This window comes from Vigna unguiculata, chromosome 1 (genome assembly GCF_037176805.1).
Source record: "Vigna unguiculata cultivar grain cowpea cultivar isolate G323 ecotype 2 chromosome 1, ASM3717680v1, whole genome shotgun sequence".
In the NCBI taxonomy this organism is placed as follows: domain Eukaryota; kingdom Viridiplantae; phylum Streptophyta; class Magnoliopsida; order Fabales; family Fabaceae; genus Vigna; species Vigna unguiculata.
In genome coordinates this window covers 41,607,843-41,629,006 of record NC_140792.1, presented here as the reverse complement: position 1 = coordinate 41,629,006, position 21,164 = coordinate 41,607,843, and the positions used below count along the sequence as shown (strand labels likewise).

At 33.7% G+C, this 21,164-nt stretch overlaps 2 protein-coding genes across 2 annotated transcripts; both read left to right on the top strand.

Annotated features, from left to right (window-relative positions):
* The first annotated feature begins 232 nt into the window (after positions 1-232).
* On the top strand, positions 233-4,795 carry LOC114182684 (Pentatricopeptide repeat (PPR-like) superfamily protein). The gene is made up of 2 exons (XM_028069639.2): positions 233-2,174; positions 3,269-4,795. The coding sequence occupies exon 1, from the start codon at positions 279-281 to the stop codon at positions 1,938-1,940; it is 1,662 nt and encodes a 553-aa protein (XP_027925440.1). The 5' UTR covers positions 233-278; the 3' UTR covers positions 1,941-2,174; positions 3,269-4,795.
* Positions 4,796-12,000: 7,205 nt separating this feature from the next.
* On the top strand, positions 12,001-20,860 carry LOC114163706 (phosphoadenosine phosphosulfate (PAPS) reductase family protein). Its single transcript, XM_028048003.2, has 17 exons — positions 12,001-12,311; positions 12,417-12,527; positions 13,291-13,336; positions 13,419-13,576; positions 13,806-13,923; positions 15,064-15,146; positions 16,608-16,667; positions 16,969-17,214; positions 17,642-17,738; positions 17,917-17,967; positions 18,057-18,137; positions 18,445-18,516; positions 19,185-19,247; positions 19,445-19,597; positions 20,005-20,062; positions 20,152-20,204; positions 20,288-20,860. The coding sequence occupies exons 2-17, from the start codon at positions 12,427-12,429 to the stop codon at positions 20,363-20,365; spliced, it is 1,518 nt and encodes a 505-aa protein (XP_027903804.1). The 5' UTR covers positions 12,001-12,311; positions 12,417-12,426; the 3' UTR covers positions 20,366-20,860.
* Positions 20,861-21,164: the final 304 nt, after the last annotated feature.

The window sequence follows — 21,164 nt, the reverse complement described above, 5'->3', positions numbered from 1 at the left end:
GATAATAATAAATAAATATAATACTATATTAATTTTATCTATTATATTAATTAATTTATTTTTAATTTTTTACAAATTTAACTTTTAAATCCATTTTCTTTACCTCCAAATTTATTAAAAGAAATAACTAAAATTAATCGACTCAGATCCATGGACATTCACTCAAATTCATTAGCTTAGTCTCTCTCAATTCGGTATTTCAAGTGAACAAACCCATAAGCTTTGTTATAACTTGTATGATATAAGAGCGCGTTGGGACGTGGACTAGTTGCAGTTCCATGCGTTCAATCTCTCATAACTGGTCTTCTTCTTCTGTTGGTCTTGGTTCAGGCGCGAGCATCACCACCCTTCTTAAGGCGTGCAAGAGCAGTGAACAGCTGAAGCAAGTGCACGCTTCCATCATCTACCGAGGCCTCGAGCAAGACCACTTCCTCATCTCCCTTTTCATTCCCCTCTCACACACCCTCTCCACTCTCTCCTACACCTCCTCCGTCTTCCTCCGTGTCCTCACCCCTTCCACCTTCCTCTGGAACACTCTCATCAAATCCCATTGCCACAACAGCTGCTTCTCCCAAACCCTCTCCTCCTTCACTCGCATGAAGGCGCACGGGGTCCTTCCCGACACCTTCACCTACCCTTCTGTCATTAAGGCCTGTTCCGCCACGTGCAAGCCGCGGGAAGGAAAATCGCTTCATGGGTCCGCGTTCAGGTGTGGAGTCCATCGGGACCTCTACGTGGCCACCAGTTTGGTCGACATGTATGGCAAATGCGGGCTGATTGCTGATGCTCGCAGGGTGTTTGATGGAATGTCTAAGAGGAGTGTCGTTTCCTGGACTGCTATGCTTGTTGGGTACGTTGCCGTTGGGGATGTTATGGAGGCCGAGAAGCTGTTTGGTGAGATGCCGCAGAGAAATGTGGCTTCTTGGAATGCGATGTTGCGGGGTTTTATCAAGGCGGGGGATTTGAGTGGTGCTAGAGACGTGTTTGACGCTATGCCGGAGAAGAATGTTGTTTCTTTCACCACCATGATTGATGGGTATGCTAAAGTGGGTGACATGGTGGCCGCGAGGTTCTTGTTTGATCGTGCTACGGGAAAGGATGTTGTTGCTTGGTCTGCTTTGATATCGGGTTATGTCCAAAATGGGCAGCCTAATCAGGCGTTGAAAGTGTTTTTTGAGATGGAATCGATGAATGTGAAGCCTGATGAGTTCATACTGGTTAGCTTAATGTCCGCCTCGGCGCAGTTGGGACATTTAGAACTCGCTCAATGGGTTGATTCTTACGTAAGCAAGAGCTGTATTGATGTTCAGCAGGACCATGTAATTGCGGCGCTTCTGGATATGAATGCAAAATGTGGAAACATGGATAGAGCTTCGAAATTGTTTGAGGAAAGACCTAAACGAGATCTAGTCTTGTATTGTTCGATGATACAAGGGTTGTCGATTCATGGGCGTGGGGAACAGGCCGTGAATCTGTTTAACAGGATGCTGATGGAAGGGCTGTATCCGGATGAGGTGGCCTTCACAGTCATTCTCACAGCCTGTAGTCATGCTGGGCTTGTTGATGAGGGCTGGAACTACTTCCAATCCATGAAACAAAAATACTACATTAGTCCTTCGCCTGATCACTACGCGTGTATGGTTGATCTTCTAAGCCGGTCAGGACACATAAGGGATGCTTATGAACTTATAAAATTAATGCCTGAGCCTCATGCCGGTGCCTGGGGTGCACTTCTTGGGGCATGTAAACTATATGGTGATTCAAAGCTGGGAGAGATTGTTGCCAATCGACTTTTGCAGATTGATCATCTGAATGCAGCTAACTACGTGCTGTTGTCTGACATCTATGCGACATCAGAGCGATGGATTGATGTTTCCCTTGTGAGAAGTAAGATGAGGGAAAGGAGAGTGCGTAAGATACCTGGTTGCAGTAAAATTTAGTCCAGGGCCGAGTTGTTCTGGTATATGAATTTCTGAAATGGGAAATTTGGTTGCAGAACATGGAAGCCGATATGAATTCATTTTCAGATGATCTGGAAGCTTTAGCTGTTGCCCCATGGTTGTTAAACTGTCAGTGGAGAAATATGAACTGACCCTTCTTTCTTCATACGCTAAACACCAAACCGTATACTGCTTTCTCTCCTCAGTACACTTCACTGCACTATTATTCTAAAGGTTTTCCTCCTTTCTATGCTGTGCATTTTCCGTTTGATGTTTTGCAGTAAATAACACCATTATTTCGTAGATAAGTTTTGTCCTCACTGTAAATTCTGAATTCCTTTGGTAATCTGTTATTTTCTGAACAGAGGGAAGGGTCTATTTATTCATTTATTTTTTCTGATTTTGTACGTATTGTGTTGTGCTTGTAAATTAGTGAAAGTTGATATGTTGGTTGATTAGTGCAATTTCTAATGCAAGTAACTTATGGTTGTCGTTTGGTGATATATTTTTTATGGAATTATCTATTCCTGAAAAAGTTTGGTAATAAACTTCAAATTTTGAAAAAAAGTTTCATTTCATTTGGCCTCCAGTTAGTGCACATTTTAGTTTTTTAAGGCCTAATCTGCATTTTCAATTGCTTAATTAGAGGTTATTGTGCATGGGTACCCAAAGTCTTAAAGCTCAAGAGATTTATTGGTGGCCTGGGAATGGTTTTATGCTTCTCAAGTATCCAGTAGGCATGTGGCTATGTAGGTGTGCTGAATAATACTCCTATATATGTATTATTCAGCAGGTTAAACATCAAATTAATAGGCTGTGCAACAAAATTAATGTATTTGTGTTTAAATCTATGTAGTTTTGATTTCCTACCACTTGAGAAAGTTGTAAATTTTTTCACTAATATGTTAGTATTCGTTATTATTTTGTTTATCTGTTTCCTAGGTAAGTTATGAGACAACTTGCATATAGTTCCTGTCCTTGGTATTCGTGTAGGAGTAGGGGTAGGTAAAGAATGTAAAAATTTAGTTATGTTGTTTGATATATGGTTATATTAGCTGTTTTGTTACACTTTATTCAATATGATTGACAAACACAATTGCAAACTTACAAATAAATGCACGAAGAATCTATTACAGAAAAAAATCTGATGTTAATCCTTTTCAGTTCCCTGGAGCCTCTCAGAAAATGCAAAATATATTCATACAATTTTCTCCTTTAATATTGACTGCCATGAGACTCTTTATATGATCAATTTTCCAGTATCAAATGCAGTCTACTTATGTGCCTCGTTTTGCAATAATTTCACGTATGTTAATTTTCTCGTGCAGTGAGTTATCCTGGTACTAAATGAAGATAGAATGGGTTGGTGATCGATAAAAAAGGTTAGAGAAGCCGCGAAAAGTTTCAACTACAAGGTAATATATACACAGTACCAATATTCACACATTCTTGCAATATGATTGAAAAAATAAGTGTGGGATTGGTGAGTCTCCTTGGACGTGTTGGTTGGAATGAGGAGCTCCATGGAGTGTTTGAGCAGGAGCAAATGAAGGTTGGAGACTTAGATGGTGGCGAATTGATTGGTGATGAAGAAATTCTAAAAATGTGAGACCAACTTTAGAAGAGGAAGGCTAGAGGAGATTCTAAATGAATGTTCTAGCTAGGTGACTCCGAAAGAATATTCGTAGAGTAATCTCAACAGCATATCATTGCACATTCAAGAGTGTCTTACAAGAGGGGAGACCTTCATTTATAGTAGAAAGCAGACTTTCAAATGCAAACGAAATGCTACTTGAAATGAAATGCAAATGTAGCTATGCAATGTGAAACATGTGCGCTTAGATCTAGATCTAAGATCCATGAATTGCGGATCACAATAAGATCCATGAAACATCGGCCTTGGATTTTGGAATTGGGCTTGAGCGAACCCAATTTCAAAAGCTAGGTGAGTTATGATCCAACTACTCTTAGGAATTTTCCAATTTTTTTGGAAAGCATGACCTAAACACTTAACCCTCTTTAAATCTATACTATTGGACCAGGACAAACCCATCATATCTTGGTATCTTCCTTGACCCATGAAAATAACATTTGAAGCCCATGAAGCCCATTGGGCTCATGAAGATCCAGCTCTTCCTGTATCCTTCTGATTGGGCCTATGGTTGGGCTTAGCCATGCATTGCACATTGAACACATGTTGTAGATGAGGGAGGCGTGACCAAACCAGGTGGCATGTGATCCGAAATCCATGGATCTTAGATCTAGATGTTTCACATTGCATAGCCACATTTGCATTCCATTTCAAGTTGCATTTAGCTTGCATTTGGGAGCTTGCTTTCTACTAAAAACAAAGGTTTTTCCTTCCTTGTAAGACACTCTTGAATGTGCAATAGTATGCTGTTGAGATTACTCCGCAAAGTTCACTTAGTTAGAGCATTCTGGTAGAATCTCCTCTATCCTTCCTCTCTAAGTTGGCCTCACCTCTTTAGAGTTTTTTCACCACCACTCAATCTCCCACCACCTAAGCCTCTAATCTTCAATTGTTTCCGCTCAAACACTTCATGGAGCCTCTAATTCCAGCCAACACGTTTAAGGAGGGAGACTCATCAAGTGGTATCAATATGATTGAAAAATAAGTGGGGATGCTTAGTCAATGGTGTAGTTATACTTTTTCCTTCGTTTAGAAGAGAAAAATACTCATTATTTAGTTAGGTTAGACTGGATCATGTAAGTTGTTTATGAAATTAACATAAGTATAGGCGCCAAATAAATATAAGCACATTCAAGATTGCTTTGGACAAATTTATTGAACACCTAGTTTATTCTTCGTATTAAAAAACGAAAGGCTAGTCTTATTGCCGTGTTTTCATTTGCGTGTTATACTCATACATTATGCTAATTATCGGACTCTGTTGCTAGAGGTGCTGTGAATTTTCAATTTCAGTAAGCCTAGATAAATATGGCCAATAAATATGGCCTAGATAAAATGGGAGGTCCAATATCACCTTTATTGTTTATGCCTTTGTAACCCATCCTAAGGATTTTGGAACCATTATCCATTTCATGTTGCCAAACATATCTAAGACATCTTGCAGCATGACAGACTTACGAGGATGTGCTTCTATGTAAAGAACTTTCCAACAACCATAATTTTATTATGAGTATGTTCTTTTAAGATACATTCCTTCCATATCAAATTCCGGGGAATACTTATGGTAAGATGACATGCTGGGTTCTGCATGAGGATTGTAAGTTTTGAAGTTAAAATTTGGCACGAGGAAGGTCTCTATGATTAGAAGGAAGATAATTCTACTTCAATTTTAGTTGAGAATCTCACAGTTTTTTTTTTTTTTATGTCTAGATTCCACGGAATCAAGTTGTTTATCTTAGCAGCAATAGTTTTATTTATGAATGAAAGTATAATTAGTTCTCTTAGCTGCACAAATAAACTTCAATAGCAGTTTATGTCTTCAACACTTAAATTTGTTAGGAATTATATGATTGATCTAGTGGTAAAAGTTGAAAGGGAGAGTGAAAGAGGTTTTGAGTTCAATTTTCTCACTAACATTTGAAGATATAAGATTGATTTGAAAGATTTGGAAGATTGGAAAGGTTATGGGTTCAATCCCTAACAAAACTAACTAACGGCTAACATTTGTGGATAAAAAAAAAAATGTCTTAGATTTGTTGGTCAAATTTTAGCTGCTGCAGCAAACATTCATCCGACGAGTTACATTTAACTATTGGAATGCACATCTCACTCAAATTTGTAATAAATTTGGAAAGAAAACGCATTTGTCTTCGAATTGTTCAACAGCTTTCTCGTGTAGTATTGCGAGTTTGAGAAAAAATCGAACTGAGAGATCATTCTGAACCAAACCATAAACTGAATCATTTGTCAAAAATCAAAACCTAACTGTTCTGTAACCGTTCGATTGGATTTAAACTATTTTATAAAGTGGTCTGGTTTGATTTTGTTTCGTATATATGAAAATGCCTGAATCATAAATGAGCTGCATTCATAGAAACCAAACATGTTTTTTAATGAGAAGGAACTCTGTTAATTGTATGATTTGAAATGTATAACTTGTATTATAGATTGTACAATTTAAAATATATTTTAAAATTTATATTTTGGATTGTATGATTTGGAATGTACTGTAAAATTTATATTTTGGAACGTGCATTTATACTTTAGATCGTACAATTTGAAATATATAAATATAACATGTCGCGTTTTAAGTGGTGTAATTTGAGAGATCTACGAATTGCATCAAGTGAAAAGCAAAAAATAATTCACCCACAATGCACCAAAACCACCTTACACTGTCACCACCATGACCATCATTGAACACCACATCTACCTACAAACCACCACCAACACACTGGCATCTGGCCACAACGTTCACACTAGAGGTATTAAAGTGAGTCAATTTGGTTAATCACAAATTGAACTAAAAAATATCAACTCAACTCGATTCATAATTTGGAAAGTCAAAAATTTTGTAACTTGACTTAACTATAATGAATTAGTGGATTAATGGATTGATTCACTTACAAATATTTTGTCTTTATAATTTATTTTATATTTTTATTATAGTACATTAAAAATAGATTGACTCAATTTATTTTGTTTATAGTAGTGGAATAAAGGTGTTTACTTAATTCTCCAAATACTATTATAAAAATAGTAATTGAAAATTAAAATATCAACATATATATTTTAACAAACAAAAAAATTAAATATCTAAACTATTTAAATATTATGGAACAATATTCTAGTACTTAAAAAGATCAAAATGTGGACTTATATAATTAGAAATAGTAAAAGTACTTATAAAAAATGGTAAAAAAAAATACTAATATAGTTTTGTTTTTGATAGACTATCGGTCAACCCAACTTGAATCCATTTATGGATGGATTAAGTGAGTTAGATTCATTTCAACCCACATTAAGAAAAAAGAAAATATAAAATTTCTCAACCCAATCTAATTCGAACTTGTGGTGAGCTAAATTAACTTAGGGATTATAATTCATTTTGACATCTCTATTTCACACCAAACCAACAAAATATTCAAGAAACTAAACACACTCCATCTTTTTATTTCCAGAAGGGTATAATTATTATTTCAAAGAATATGGGGTGCAGGAAAAAAGCATGGGGCAGGAAGCATTGCCCAAATCTTGACCGTGTCTAACCAACTGCAGTTTTGGGCTTGAGAAAGTCCAAATTGTAAAATTGCAATTTTACTATTCGTAATGGGTCCGAAATGCCCAAAATGACATTGATGTTATGCAATAAGAGTGTGTAAGTAAATCAATCCAACTTACATGAATTCTATTATTTCAGGTTGAGCTAAAAATAATCGGTTCAATCTAATTTATTTTTTACGAATAAAATTTTTTGTAACATAATTCAATTTATCACATGTTAATGGGTTTCATATTATAAAAAATTATATTTTTATTTTCAATTCAATCTAACTAGAACATGTGATTAACTAGGTTGATTCAGCAATTAAAATCCATTTTACCATCTCTATTACACAATTATAACCACTGATGTCTTCTGTTACCACTTACCATTTTCCATTGTCAGGAAAAAGCTACAAAGTCATATTTGAGCTTGCATTTTCGGACTGTCTTTTAGTAACGAAAGAATTTAAGTTTTATTAGGTTTTATTACTTGGATTATTTAAATTAAAATAAAGAAACCAACGAGTTTAGTTTAATACAGATTCTTCCAATATTTTTTTATGTCTCTTTATTTTAGGAGTGTTAAATTAATTCTCGCTTTATCTTTCTCTATATCATAAAAATAATAAGTAATATTTTGTCTCACTTATCACCATTAATTTTTCGTTAATCTTCTAACTTGGACATTCGAATATTGTTTGAGCTTTCACAAATCAACGTAGCAATTTAATTGGTCAAATTGCCGTGTGGAATGTCTCGTTGTTTTCCGTATATTCCACCTTTCTCCCTTTTTCTTGTTTTTGTTTCCCCTTTTCCTTGTGCACCTTTTTTACGACTTGATATAACACTCAAACCTGATTCATTATAATATTTTTCTATTTACCAGGTTGAAAATACTTTTGTTCAACAAAACAAACGAATATGCATATAAGTATATTATGCATGCATTTCCTGTGCATCCGAAAATTGTTCTTAACAGTGTCAAGTAAATTTTACGTAGAAAGAAATTATAAAGCTGTTTTAGGATCAAATAACAGAAAAATATTGATTCTAAATTTTCTACTGATTTTTTGAATACTCATGTTAGAAATATATTGTACTGGTATTTTAAATATTTTTTAATATATTTTAAACATTAAAATTAATCATAATTAATGTGTTATAGTAACACAGCAGATGAACAACATAAAAAAAAATCCATGAGAGAATCTAAATTTAAATATATTAGAAGTTAATACACACAAAATGCGTAAATGTAAGTTATTCATAAAGGAAGAGAAAGAGTATATGAAACAAATGTAATAGTTAATAGTGTTGAGAATATTACTTAATATCTTTTTTATTTAAATTAGTTTTTAGAAAATATTTCAGTTTAGAGATATGTGTCAGTTTTAGAAATTTGTTATTATTTTAGATTAGGAGTGAGATATTATAAATATTTTATACTTGATATTTGTTATATTTTGCTCTATATATAGAGTATATCAATAAAATACAAAAACATGTTCCTCCGTATAACATATCACATATATCTCTCATATATCTCATATCTCTCATATTTTCAAAAGCCCTAAAAATCCCAACAACTGGTATCAAGAGCCATTGTTCTTACTGCCGATAGAATGGAAGGAAATATGTCGCACGTCGCTATTCCACTCTTTGATGGTGAAAGCTATGATCTATGGGCGGTAAGGATGCAAACATATCTAGAGGGGCTAGATCTATGGGAAGTTGTGGAGGAAGATGATGTTCCCTTGTCTGAAAATCCCACCATGGCTCAAATGAAAGCGCATAAAGAAAAGAAAACGAGAAAGGCAAAGGCAAAATCATGCTTGTTCGCAGGTGTTTCACAAATGATTATGACCAGGATCATGACTTTAAAGTCTCCCAAAGAAATATGGGAATACTTGAAAGCAGAATATGAAGGGAACGAGAAGATTCGAGGCATGAAAGTTTTGAACTTGATAAGGGAGTTTGAGATGCAAAGAATGAAAGAGTCAGAGACGATTAAAGAATACTCAAACAAATTGTTGGGTATTGCCAACAAGATAAAATTGTTGGGAAAGGAGTTTTCAGATTCCAGACTCGTTGAGAAAATTCTGGTGACGGTGCCGGAAAGATATGAGGCATCTATTGCTTCCTTAGAAAACACAAAAGATTTGTCTACAATCACCTTTACAGAGGTGATACATGCCTTGCAAACACAAGAACAACGAAGATTGATGAGAGAAGATCATGAGGCGGTTGAAGGTAATTTAAATTACACGGAAGATAATGCTCTCATAGTCAAGAAAAATAGAAGGAGCAAATACAACAACACACAGGTTTTTCCATCTTGTCCCCATTGCAAGAGAAAAGGTCATCAACCCAATTGGTGTTGGTGGAGGCCAGATGTCAAATGTCACAAATGCGGTCAATTGGGACATGTGGAAAAGGTATGCAAATCTAAAGATTCTGAAGAAGATGTTCAAATTGTGGAGAATAAATCAGATGAGGATAAATCAGAGGAAGATCTACTTTTTACAACATCATATGTCACAACCAACCAATCTTCAAAAGATTGGATTATAGATAGTGGTTGCACAAACCATATGACTCATGATAGAGAAATTTTCAAGGAGCTGAATAAATCAAATATTTCCAAGGTAAGAATTGGGAATGGAGAACAACTTGCTGTGAAAGGTACAGGAACAGTTTCAATTAAAACTCATTCAGGTATCAAATTAATTTTTGATGTCTTATATGTTCCTGAGATTACCCAGAATTTGTTAAGTGTTGCTCAATTGTTAGAGAAAGGTTATAAGGTCTCCTTTGAAAATAAAGTATGTGTGATCAAAAATGCAAACAACATAGAGGTATTTAAAGTCCACATGAAAGACAAAAGATTTGCGCTGGATTTTATGAAGGAGGAATTTGATACAAAGAAAGTGAACATGAAAGAAGGATCAAAATTAGAAGATAAATATCTTTGGAAGAAAGTAGATGTCCAAGTGAAGAAAGTAGATGGAGGTTCACATTTTAATATTCACAAAAGGTCCAATGCCACTCCAATGAAATCCACACCGAACAAAGAAAAAGAAGATGATGCTGATATAAGAAGAAATATGAAGGATGATGCCAAATTGAAGAAAGATGTGATGCCATGGAAGAAGGAGAAAAACAAATATTGCAAACACAAAAAGAGGAGAAAATCAAGCATCAAAAGATGGAGAATCAAATCTGAAGATATAAAATAAACAGATATTAAGCAAGGAGGAATGTTGAGAATATTACTTAATATCTTTTTTATTTAAATTAGTTTTTAGAAAATATTTCAGTTTAGAGATATGTGTCAGTTTTAGAAATTTGTTATTATTTTAGATTAGGAGTGAGATATTATAAATATTTTATACTTGATATTTGTTATATTTTGCTCTATATATAGAGTATATCAATAAAATACAAAAACATGTTCCTCCGTATAACATATCACATATATCTCTCATATATCTCATATCTCTCATATTTTCAAAAGCCCTAAAAATCCCAACAAATAGTTTTACTGAACAAATAAGACAATTAATTGAACTATATTTAAGTTATAAAATATGAGTTTACATCAATGAAAGATGTAAACAAACTTAAATTGTTATAATAAGAAAACCACATACATATGTAAGCTACATTAATTGATTAATTTGTTGTTTTCTTACTTCAAACATTCACTTTAATGTATCAAATATTTTACATGGCGTTATCTTATTTTCTTTGCATATATGTTGACATTTTATTTTTTTTGTTATTAATTGCGAATGTTTTTATTATTAACAACGATGAAACGACAACATTCCGTATATTTCCTTACGATATAGAAAGGAATATGCCTGATAATAGTAAGAAAAATAAATAAATAAAATATTTCCATTTTTTTGACTAATACTTACAAATATCTTTCCATATTTCATGATCTTTTCCATGACTTGCTTGATAAGAAAAATATTTGCAAATCTCAGTGGTATAATAGAATATTATCCATAGACACGTTTTTTTTTTTTTACAAAATTCATAGTGATTTGACATTTATAAAAAAATCAAGTACTTGTTTAATTAACACTTATAATTAATTTTGTATCTTTTCTTTCCGTATAAAAGGTGAAAACGTGTAAACTATTCAAACTTCTATTATTAGGTCCAATTTAGACCATTAAATAAATCTTACAAAACAATTATGGGACAATTCATCAACGCCGTTACTAAATTAATTTTATAGATATATAAGAATAAAAATCTCCATCAATAATATAATTTTTCATACTTGTATTTGTTATTGGATTAAATATATTTTTGTCCTCAAATTTAAGTAAATTTTAGAATTAGTTTCTTTTTAAAATTTTTAATCAATTTATTTATTTATTTATAGATGTGAATTTAATCCTTTTAATCAAACTTTGTTAAATTTATGTGATGTTTCAAACGTATTTTATGATAATATTTAAATTTTTTACACCGTTTGACACATTTTATTTCAATGTTAACTCAAATATTATCATAAAATGCGTTTAAAATATCAAATAAACTTAATAAAATTTAGTAAAAAAAATTAAATTCACGTATTTATAAAAATGAAAAACTAAATTTGTATAAAGTTTCAAAAATAAACTAATTTCAAGATTTACGAGAATCGAAGACAAAAACATATTTAACTATTTATTATTTAATTACAAATTAATGTATAGTTGATTCATTTCTAAAATAATTTTCTCCCTGCAGTTTGAAGAAGAAAAAAAACAAAACAAAAAACTTGGGCTTTAATTGGGGAATATCTTTGCTTTTTTCTTTTTGGCAGAAGAGTGTGACTCTGGATCCAGTTCTTGAATTTCGTGGGAGCAGCTACTACTTTTTCCTGCGCTGCGCTGCGCTGAGACAACACAACACACATAGATAAGAAAGAATCCATCCATCGTTGTTTCTGTTTTGTTGTTTTGTTGTATTGAGATTGTGTAGGCTGTTACATCATTCTCACATATCACATAACCAACCAACTAACAGCATTCTGCCAATTCCTCCAAAATATCTCTCATCTCTCACTCCAATCCAACCCTTTTTTGAGAACGCCACAATCGTTCGTTCAATCACTTCTCACCCTTTTCAACTTTCTTCACTCTCGCTCCACCCCTTCTCCAATTCGCTTCAAGGTATCATTTTGACGACAACCCACGTTTGCTTCTCAGAAGACATGTCCATTTTCCTATTTTTTCGGAACCCTTTTGTTCTGATTCAGCTTTGATTGATATTCTCAGGTTTTTCAATATGGAGATCGATAGAGCAATCAGAGAGTGTGACGATCGAAGACTTCAGACCAAGTACAAGAACGCCACCTATGTTGTTCAGAGAGCTTTGACTCTGTATTCGTAAGTTGTTCTTTGTCTCCTCTGAGAAGGGACATGCAATTTGTGGGGTCGATATCTTAAACCTTTGCATGAGATGGGTTTGGATTTTTGTGAAGGATTGGATTCTTTAGTCCCTTTTCTGTTGGTTAGTATGAATCAGAAGAGGAGAAAGTGTTATGTGCTGTTGACTTGATTTTTGTTACTCGGGGCTCATTGCTGAATTGTTGATTTATGTTTGATCTATTTAACGAGAGCATGGGTGTATTGAATTTCCTTCCTTGATTATTATTGTCTTAGGGGCAAACTTTTATAGGTCTGTTCACCTGAAAATGTTGCTGGAAATGTGTTATCTGGAAAGAATGATGTAAAGAGTGACAGTCTGTGGCGATTTGGTCTAAGTTACCCGTGAATACTGAGGATAGAAAACTAGAAATATTGTTTTTTTCTTTTTTCTTTTTATATATATTTGTATCTGAATGAAAGTTTATGAAGAAAGGACGATATGTGGTCGCTGAAATTCGAAACAACTTACTGACTCTTGTAGCTTTATAGGAAGAACATTGCATTGGATGATGTCGGAATTTGGGATTTGAAATTTGATTTTTAAGGATGAGTCATACATTATAGAGTGATGCCCCCTACATTTTTTCTCTTTTTGCTCATCATTTGCTTTAAGTCATACCTGTTTTAAATTTTGAATTAAAAAATATGATTTTCGGTGACTATCTATCTTTTCAATGCTGATTGTCTGATGTCTGTACTTACAATGTTTTTCTTCCTACAGTATTGAAGAGGTTGCATTCAGCTTCAATGGAGGAAAAGATTCAACAGTATGTTCTAATATTTATTATCTTTTATTACTCATCAGAATCTATGGCCTCATTAATGATGACAGTGAGCTTTGGCATGCAGGTTTTGTTGCACATACTCAGGGCTGGCTATTTCTTGCATAAAAAGGGGCAAAATAGTGTCAATGGGGATTTAAAAGATTTTCCAATTCGAACAATATATTTCGAGAGCCCTTGTGCATTCCCAGAAATAAACTCATTTACCTATGATACTGCCGCTACGTGAGTGAAACTTCTTTCTTCGGACTTTATATATATATATATATATATATATATATATATATATATATATATATATATATATATATATATATATATTAATTCGTCACTGCAGTTTAGATATTATGCTGAAGTGATATTGTCCTATATTAATTTTTATAGTTGTTTGTAATTTTCTACGTGGAGACTTGTCCTTTAAAGGTTGAACAATTAATGGTTTTTTCTTGTGCAGATATGGGTTGCAAATTGACACCATTAGCTTAGATTTCAAATCTGGTTTGGAGGCTTTGCTAAAGGAAAAGCCAATTCGGGCTATCTTCCTTGGAGTTCGAATTGGAGACCCTACTGCGGTATCCTTATTTCTTAACCATGAGACAGTTTTTTGTTTTAAATTACATATTCTCTGATCTCCTGTTTGTCCAAAACTCAATGCTGTTTTCTGAATGTGCTTGAGGCTATGTTAAAATCCACTTTTAAAAGCAATACACAATATATGAACATCTTTCTTAAAACTGCACATGTATATAATTATTGATATGTAGATTTTATAAAGTAAAAAGCTAAGCTACATACTCATTACTCAGTAAGTTGCAATCTAGTAAAGATAAAATGGCTTAAACCATCACAAGAATGATGCTTATTATACCATTAAGTTGCACTTGCATTAGCTCATAACTTCCAGTGTTCCTAGAATACCTCAGCATTGTTATTAGTCTCATTATAAATGACCGTTATACATATTATGTATACTTTATGATGTGCCAATACTACAATCATTGAACATTTTTAGCATGCATTAAATATCTAAATGTTAAACCTTCAATTTTCCATGCTATAGCGAGCTCAAAATCACTGGAATTTGCGCATAGAGCAAATTCAACCTAGATTTTGGTTCCTCAATTTCTGTATAATCTTGCTTTTAGTTTGAAAATCACCAGAATTCTACCTACTAGTAATCAGAATATTTATAAAAAGATCACCTCTAAGCTTTTGAGGAAAGGATAATTAGGGCACTTGTGCAAAATCATTTTTTGTTTTGAAGATCTTCTAATGCATGTGAATATTGAAATTAATCAAGAAGTTCGGCAGTGTGCATTGTTTTTTTTATTTTTATTGAGGTTCTCTTAATTATTAGTTCTTACAAAATATATCTTTCATATATTGGGCCAAACCTGAAGATGTTTTCAAAAGCCTAACACTAACACATTCCTTAAAAAATGATTCAAATTTCTATTCAATTCAATATGTAAATATGCGTCAAAGTCAAATTACTTACCAGAATCTTGATTTACCACTTTTAGTTCCTCAAGGCTATTCTCAAACATGTCCATTCAGAGTCAATTTTTAACAAAACGTCAAGTGTATGGCCTAAGTAAAAAGTAAAAGCTTAACATGTATGCTTGATTTCAACGAATTTTTTATTACAATATTTTTACAAAAACTGGAATATTAACGTATTATATTCTTACATGTGTGCTCCTACCTTACAGGTTGGTCAAGAACAATTCTCCCCAAGTTCACCTGGGTGGCCACCTTTCATGAGGGTGAATCCCATTTTAGATTGGTCATACAGGTTTGATTCTTTTTTCTCTGCAGTTTCTTCATGCTTTTAATTAAGTATTAAAACCAGTGCTTATATTTAGTGCTTTTCTTTTAAATTCTTACCTGAATGACCAAGCAATATAAAGATCTGAAGGAATAATATTCTCTTGTAAGCTCATTTTGGTTGGAGTCAACTTTGTTATAAATTATTTCTTTTTGTTGTAAATTCCACACTTACAAGGTGACTGGATCTAGGGTCAAGATCATCCCCATCGTATCCATGCTTTTGTCACACTCTTCATGCTCGGCTCACATTGACCTTGCCTTGTCTTTCATATGGGCAAAGGGCTTTTGTTGGGCATGAATTTTACATCACGCTCCTTGCTTCATTGCAACTATTTGGTTGCATCTCCTCGTTCCATTTTGGCTGGATAGGCCCAAGTACAACCTAGGTTAAAATTACTATTTGCATTTGTTCCATAAAGAAAAATAAAGGAAAAGTCATACAATTAATGAGGCCAAGGAATACAAAATAAAGAAACTAACAAACTATTTTGGTGAGCAAGAATATCTTCTCTTGTTATGCTCCTAGTTATCTTCCTCGAAATGATGTGTTATTGTTCTTTTTCTTTTCTTTATCTCCATTTGTGTACTCATCACAAGGCTGCCATCACATATTTGGTAGGGTTGGATGTTTATGTTTATTTTCCCTTAAACATTAGTGAGAAAAAAAAAATGTGTTTATTAGTTGTGTGAGCAGTTGCACCAAGAGATAGACTACCTCATTACCAAATTGATTTATTCTTTTCCTCAGTTATATATCTAAGCTCTCCCCTTTTGTATACAGTCATATCAGTATTGTCCTTAGTACACCATATCTTAGATTTATAGTCTTTTGGAAATACACAGACTTTCGTATTTGGTTAGCCATGTGGATGAATAGTTAGAGAAAACTAGAAAGCCTCTTGTAAACCCTGAGGGTAGCTTGTTAAAACCAGAAAAAGACTTTACTCTAAATGGATTTTCTTGAAAATTAGTACCCATTTTCTTTGTTTTCATTCTCCGTCTTCACTTTCTAATGAATAAATTGAAAACAATGTGACAATTTTGTACTGAAAAGGTCAAACAGAAGAAAAAAACATGAAACCAACACCCAAGTGAAGAGACCCTTATTTTCTTGATATAACTCAATGACATTGCTTGATCCTTGTAGTCAGTCCCATCTAATGGGACAATAATGGTTGTTGTTATAGTTTATAACTTGAAATATAATTTTATTTTAGTAATCTGAATTTTTTGAAAGCGCAATTTTCTTAGCCAAACAACTTGGATATTATTTGGTTTCCTTCCATCTATTGACATATTAATTTAGGAGCACTATCACTTGGAAAATGTACTGTTCGTTTTTTTCCATGATTATTTATGTTGGCGCTTTTGGAATGTGATAATATTAATTGCTTCATTTACTTATGGTGGCTATATTTCTATACAGAGATGTGTGGGCCTTCCTTTTAACTTGCAAGGTGAACTATTGCAGCCTTTACGATCAAGGGTAATACTCAATAAATATGATGAACCTTATTGTTGGATTTTATTATGTCTGCTTGCCATATTTTTCTTTCTTTTTGTTTAATATTTCCCTCCCAAATAGGGGACAATAGGAATATAATTTGATGAATATCTGATAATTTTTCTTTTACATCATTTGTGAACAATTTAAAAGGCTTCAGTAAACATGGTTGACATTTATTGCTGAACGTAATAATTGGTCCGTGATGGTTGACATTAAGTTGTAGTTGTTTGTGATTATTCAGGGAATTTAGGTGTGCAATTTTTCTTTATTATTTGTGCAGTTATACTTCAATTGGGAGTATACACGATACAGTTCCCAACTCATTATTGTCCGTCAGCAATTCTTCCTACAAATTCAAGCCTGCATATTTACTTGCTGATGGAAGATTAGAGAGAGCTGGGAGGGCTAAAAGGCCATCTTCTACTGGTGGACAACTTCCTGTCGATAGCAATGGTTTGACTAGCCTGGATTCACATAAAAATAGCATGCTCACAGCATCGATCATTGCTGTGGGAGATGAGATTTTGTAAGTACCTCGATGTCACATGGATAATTGGATTTTGTGGAATATATTGGAAACTCTATCCTGTAGGAACTGGTATGACCTGCTTTATAATTTTCCATTGGGAGATTTCTTTATTCTATCAGACTATTTAGCCTGTTTTCAAGCTTTGGTGAAAGGATTTGCAAGCGGTTAACCTACTGTTGAATCTCTTGATTGTGTGCCTGATAGGTTCACGAAAACAGAGACAATAATAACACTCAGAGATAAATTAAAGTAGGGAAGGATTTTATTAGGAGCTGAATTTCTAAAGAAAACGAAAGAAAAACACTAAGGGTGTAGTGAATTTTATTAAATTTTTAAAATATATCATGCTGTGTAGTGAATTTTTTTATGATCCTTTTTGCTGTATTGGTGATGTTCTCTTTCTTTACTCTGTTCCATAGCTCAGGTTTGGCATTGTTGAAGATCAGTTGGGCCCTTATTTGTGTAGGAAGCTGCATTCGATTGGTTGGTCTGTGTTTAAACTTTCTGTTGTGCACAACAATGTGAGTTCATTTCTGCAGAAGTCCTACACGATTTTGTATGAATTTTTCTTTGCAGACATCATCACTTAAAGGTGTTATTATGGGTCTGTTGTTAATGACCCATATGCAAACTCTAAGTCAGGCATTCTTCATCTAATATTATAATTTCATGGTTTGTGACTTGTGTCTTCTGTACCAGATAGATTCTGTAGCTGAAGAAGTTGAGCGACAAAAATCTAAGAGTGATATGGTACTATACGCTCACTTGGGAAGTTATATACGTGAATTTCTTGATGATAAATGATGATGCAGCATATTTACCTGTCCTACTTATTGTAGGTATTTATATATGGAGGTGTAGGTCCACTGCATTCAGATGTTACCATAGCAGGCATTGCAAAAGCTTTTGGTGTTCGTTTGGTGCGTTATTTCCTGCAATTGCTGTATTTTTAAATTTGAGGCTACTATAATCATTCCCTAAATATGCCATGTCCATCAATATCTATTAGAGTTATTAATACTTCTTTTGCTAGAAGTTGTAGAAATTGCCTATCATATTGCTGTAAACAGGATTCGGTTATGGGTACTGTTATATTGTAATTGTCATTATATCAGAAAATGAGCAAATAATAACACAATCAGTTCAGATGGCATCTCAATTTCTTTGTTATCTCATCTTCCAAGAATCTCTATATCATTGTCAATTGATTATTTGCGTTTCATGTAGGCTCCTGATGAAGAATTTGAAGAGTATCTCAGGCATATAATCGGTGACCAGTGTACTGGTGACCGGAATGAGGTATGGGACTAATCCTCATTTTCGAAACTGAGACAATCACTCCCCACAATTTCTCTTTATTGGCTCAAGTGCTACATTGTCAGTTCCCTCAACCACTGGTTAATTATTACTTACCAAAATAAGCTAATTATCTATCACAGGTTTAAGTTTCTAATTCTAATTTATGTTGGTCTGGTTGAATTAAGCGCTTGTTTGATTTCAGTTGTCTGGTAAATGGGAGGCGAGGGTGAGACAAAGTGTTTTTTTTAGTAGTTGTACCGTAAGTTAGCAATGTACCCAACAATTACTTCTTTGGTAGGAACATTTGAACCGTGACTTCGTTAGTATGATTTGCATGCTCATGCGTATACAAATGCCAAGATCGTTAACTTTTTAAGGTCTAATCCGTAACAATGCCTCAGCCTAGATCAAGTCTCTCAGGGCTGTTCATTGTTTCCGGCATGTTTTCTGGAAACTCCTTTATTGTGCTTTGCTTTATATGAGTTGGGTGGGAGGAAACAATGAGAATACACTAAAAGAATCTAAAGGTATAGCCATATATATTTCGATTGCTATATTTCCAACAAGACGTCAATATGCTTTTCATAATGCCCCGCACATTATACTGTCATGATGTTTTTAGTATGTAATTCATTCGTATTGATTTTTCCTTGCCTTTCACCTTTCAGATGGCTCAATTGCCTGAGGGCATAACTGAATTATGGCATCATGACAAATTGTCTGTGCCCTTGGTATGTTTTCAGAACATCGTTAATGAAAATTGTGTCCTTATGTCATTCACCAGAAATTTACTTTCACATTAAGGAAGAACTGAAGGAAAACTTTTGTACTTCTTCTCTTACTTTTGACCACCTCCTATATTGTATATGATGAAAATTTTGAAGTATTACTGGTTTTAATTGTGAGAGATAATTAATGTTTTTTGCAGATCAAGTGCCAAAATGTAATAATTCTTAGTGCAACAAATGTTTCGGAGCTGGAAAAGCAGTGGGACTGTTGGATTGAATTAGCAAAATCTAGTGACCTACTAGCATTGCTGGAACCATATGTATCAAAGAACGCGGCAACCAATTTGTCAGATGTATGTACTCGTACTAACTTTCCTATATAATGATGCATCCGCATGATTTCATTCCCTTGTGCTTTGAAGATTATTTGGAATTTTGTTTTTATTTTCCGTGTGTTGGACACAATTACTACCTTCATTTATATTTCAGTTATAACGTGTTCTGCAGTCTTTGTCTATGCTGCGAGACTCATCATTATGTATAACATCCTTTTTTTTACTTTTTGTGCTGATTGGCCCATGTAAATGCAAGTACGCAACATTCGATTTTGCTTCCTTGCAATAAAAAGATCAGAGATGCATTTGACGTGTACTCATATATCATTGATGAAATTCTTAAAGCATGAGACAATTTATTCTGATGAGTCTTGTTTCTCTGCTACTTTTCTTTCCCGAGCTCATCTGATTTTACGAAACTGCAGGTTGAAATTGCTCAACCTCTGTCAAAGCTTTGCCTTGAATTTCCTGACCTTTATATTGGTATGAAGTTTGTAAGTTGTTGTTGACGTTTACCAGTTATGACTTATTATCTATCTATATTTTTTTATTTTCTTCTTTGTAACATTTAGGTTGTTACCGCAAAGCCAGATATGGATCTCTTATTGTTAGCTTCAAAGGAAAGGTAGAACAAAACTTCCCTATTCTAGTATCTGTTTTAAGAAAACAAGTTTGCCTGCATATTTACCAGTTCTAATTTTATGACAGGACCTAGCTCGCATTGATTCAGCTATAAAAGCATTGCACAAGAAGTTTCAGCCTGGTGCATTCATTGAGATGAACTAAGATGATATTGTAAATGCTATGGTTCATATCTTTTGGATGCCAACAGAATGAAAACCTTTCATGGGATTGAATCTTATCATTCTGATATACTAAGATGCATTGGGATACAGATGGAGCGGGAAGAAAATCAAGGGTGCTGCTGTGTTGGTAGAAGAAAGAACAATGGTACAAGCAGGTGGCTGGAGATTCAATTCTATTGCCATTCACAGCACTTTTAACTTCTTCATGGGGGCATGGACAACCTATTGATTATTGTAGAATTATTATTAAATTATCTCAACTTACAGCACCACCTTTTACAAATATAAAGTTTTCTTCATTGAAAATCCAGCGATTAAACCTTTAAACTAGCAGCTCGAATTGCATGTTAGCTTTGGCTGCTATATACCTGATTTTTATGCTGATTTAAACTACACTTTCTCTATCTGGTGTATGAACCATTTTGATTATTTTAACCATTCAACAGAGGCATAATTTGCCCAATGCTCCAAGGTATATTTAGTGGGAAAGTCAACGTACACTTTTCGTTTTTTGGACATTTTGTTGTGTGCAAGTATACACCTCTCACCAATTCTAGTGTTGTTCAACAGTTAAAATCCCAAGGAGTCGATTTAGATCCTCTCACTGTGGAGGAACATAATATCATTATATTTGATAAACAAAATTGTTGTTTGGTTCATGGGTAATGAGTAATTTAATCCTAATATTTGTAGAGTTTATTTAACCTGGTCACTTAATTTATTTTGTCCTGAATTTAGTTCTAATTTTATTTAAGGATTCGATGTGGTAGTTAAATTGA

Coding starts and splice junctions, on each gene's coding strand:
- LOC114182684 (XM_028069639.2), top strand. CDS start 279: ATGCGTTCAATCTCTCATAACTGGTCTTCTTCTTCTGTTGGTCTTGGT.
- LOC114163706 (XM_028048003.2), top strand. CDS start 12,427: ATGGAGATCGATAGAGCAATCAGAGAGTGTGACGATCGAAGACTTCAG. Junction 15,147..16,607: donor ATTTTAGATTGGTCATACAG/GTTTGATTCTTT, acceptor ATTTCTATACAG/AGATGTGTGGGCCTTCCTTT. Junction 19,248..19,444: donor ACAAATTGTCTGTGCCCTTG/GTATGTTTTCAG, acceptor TGTTTTTTGCAG/ATCAAGTGCCAAAATGTAAT.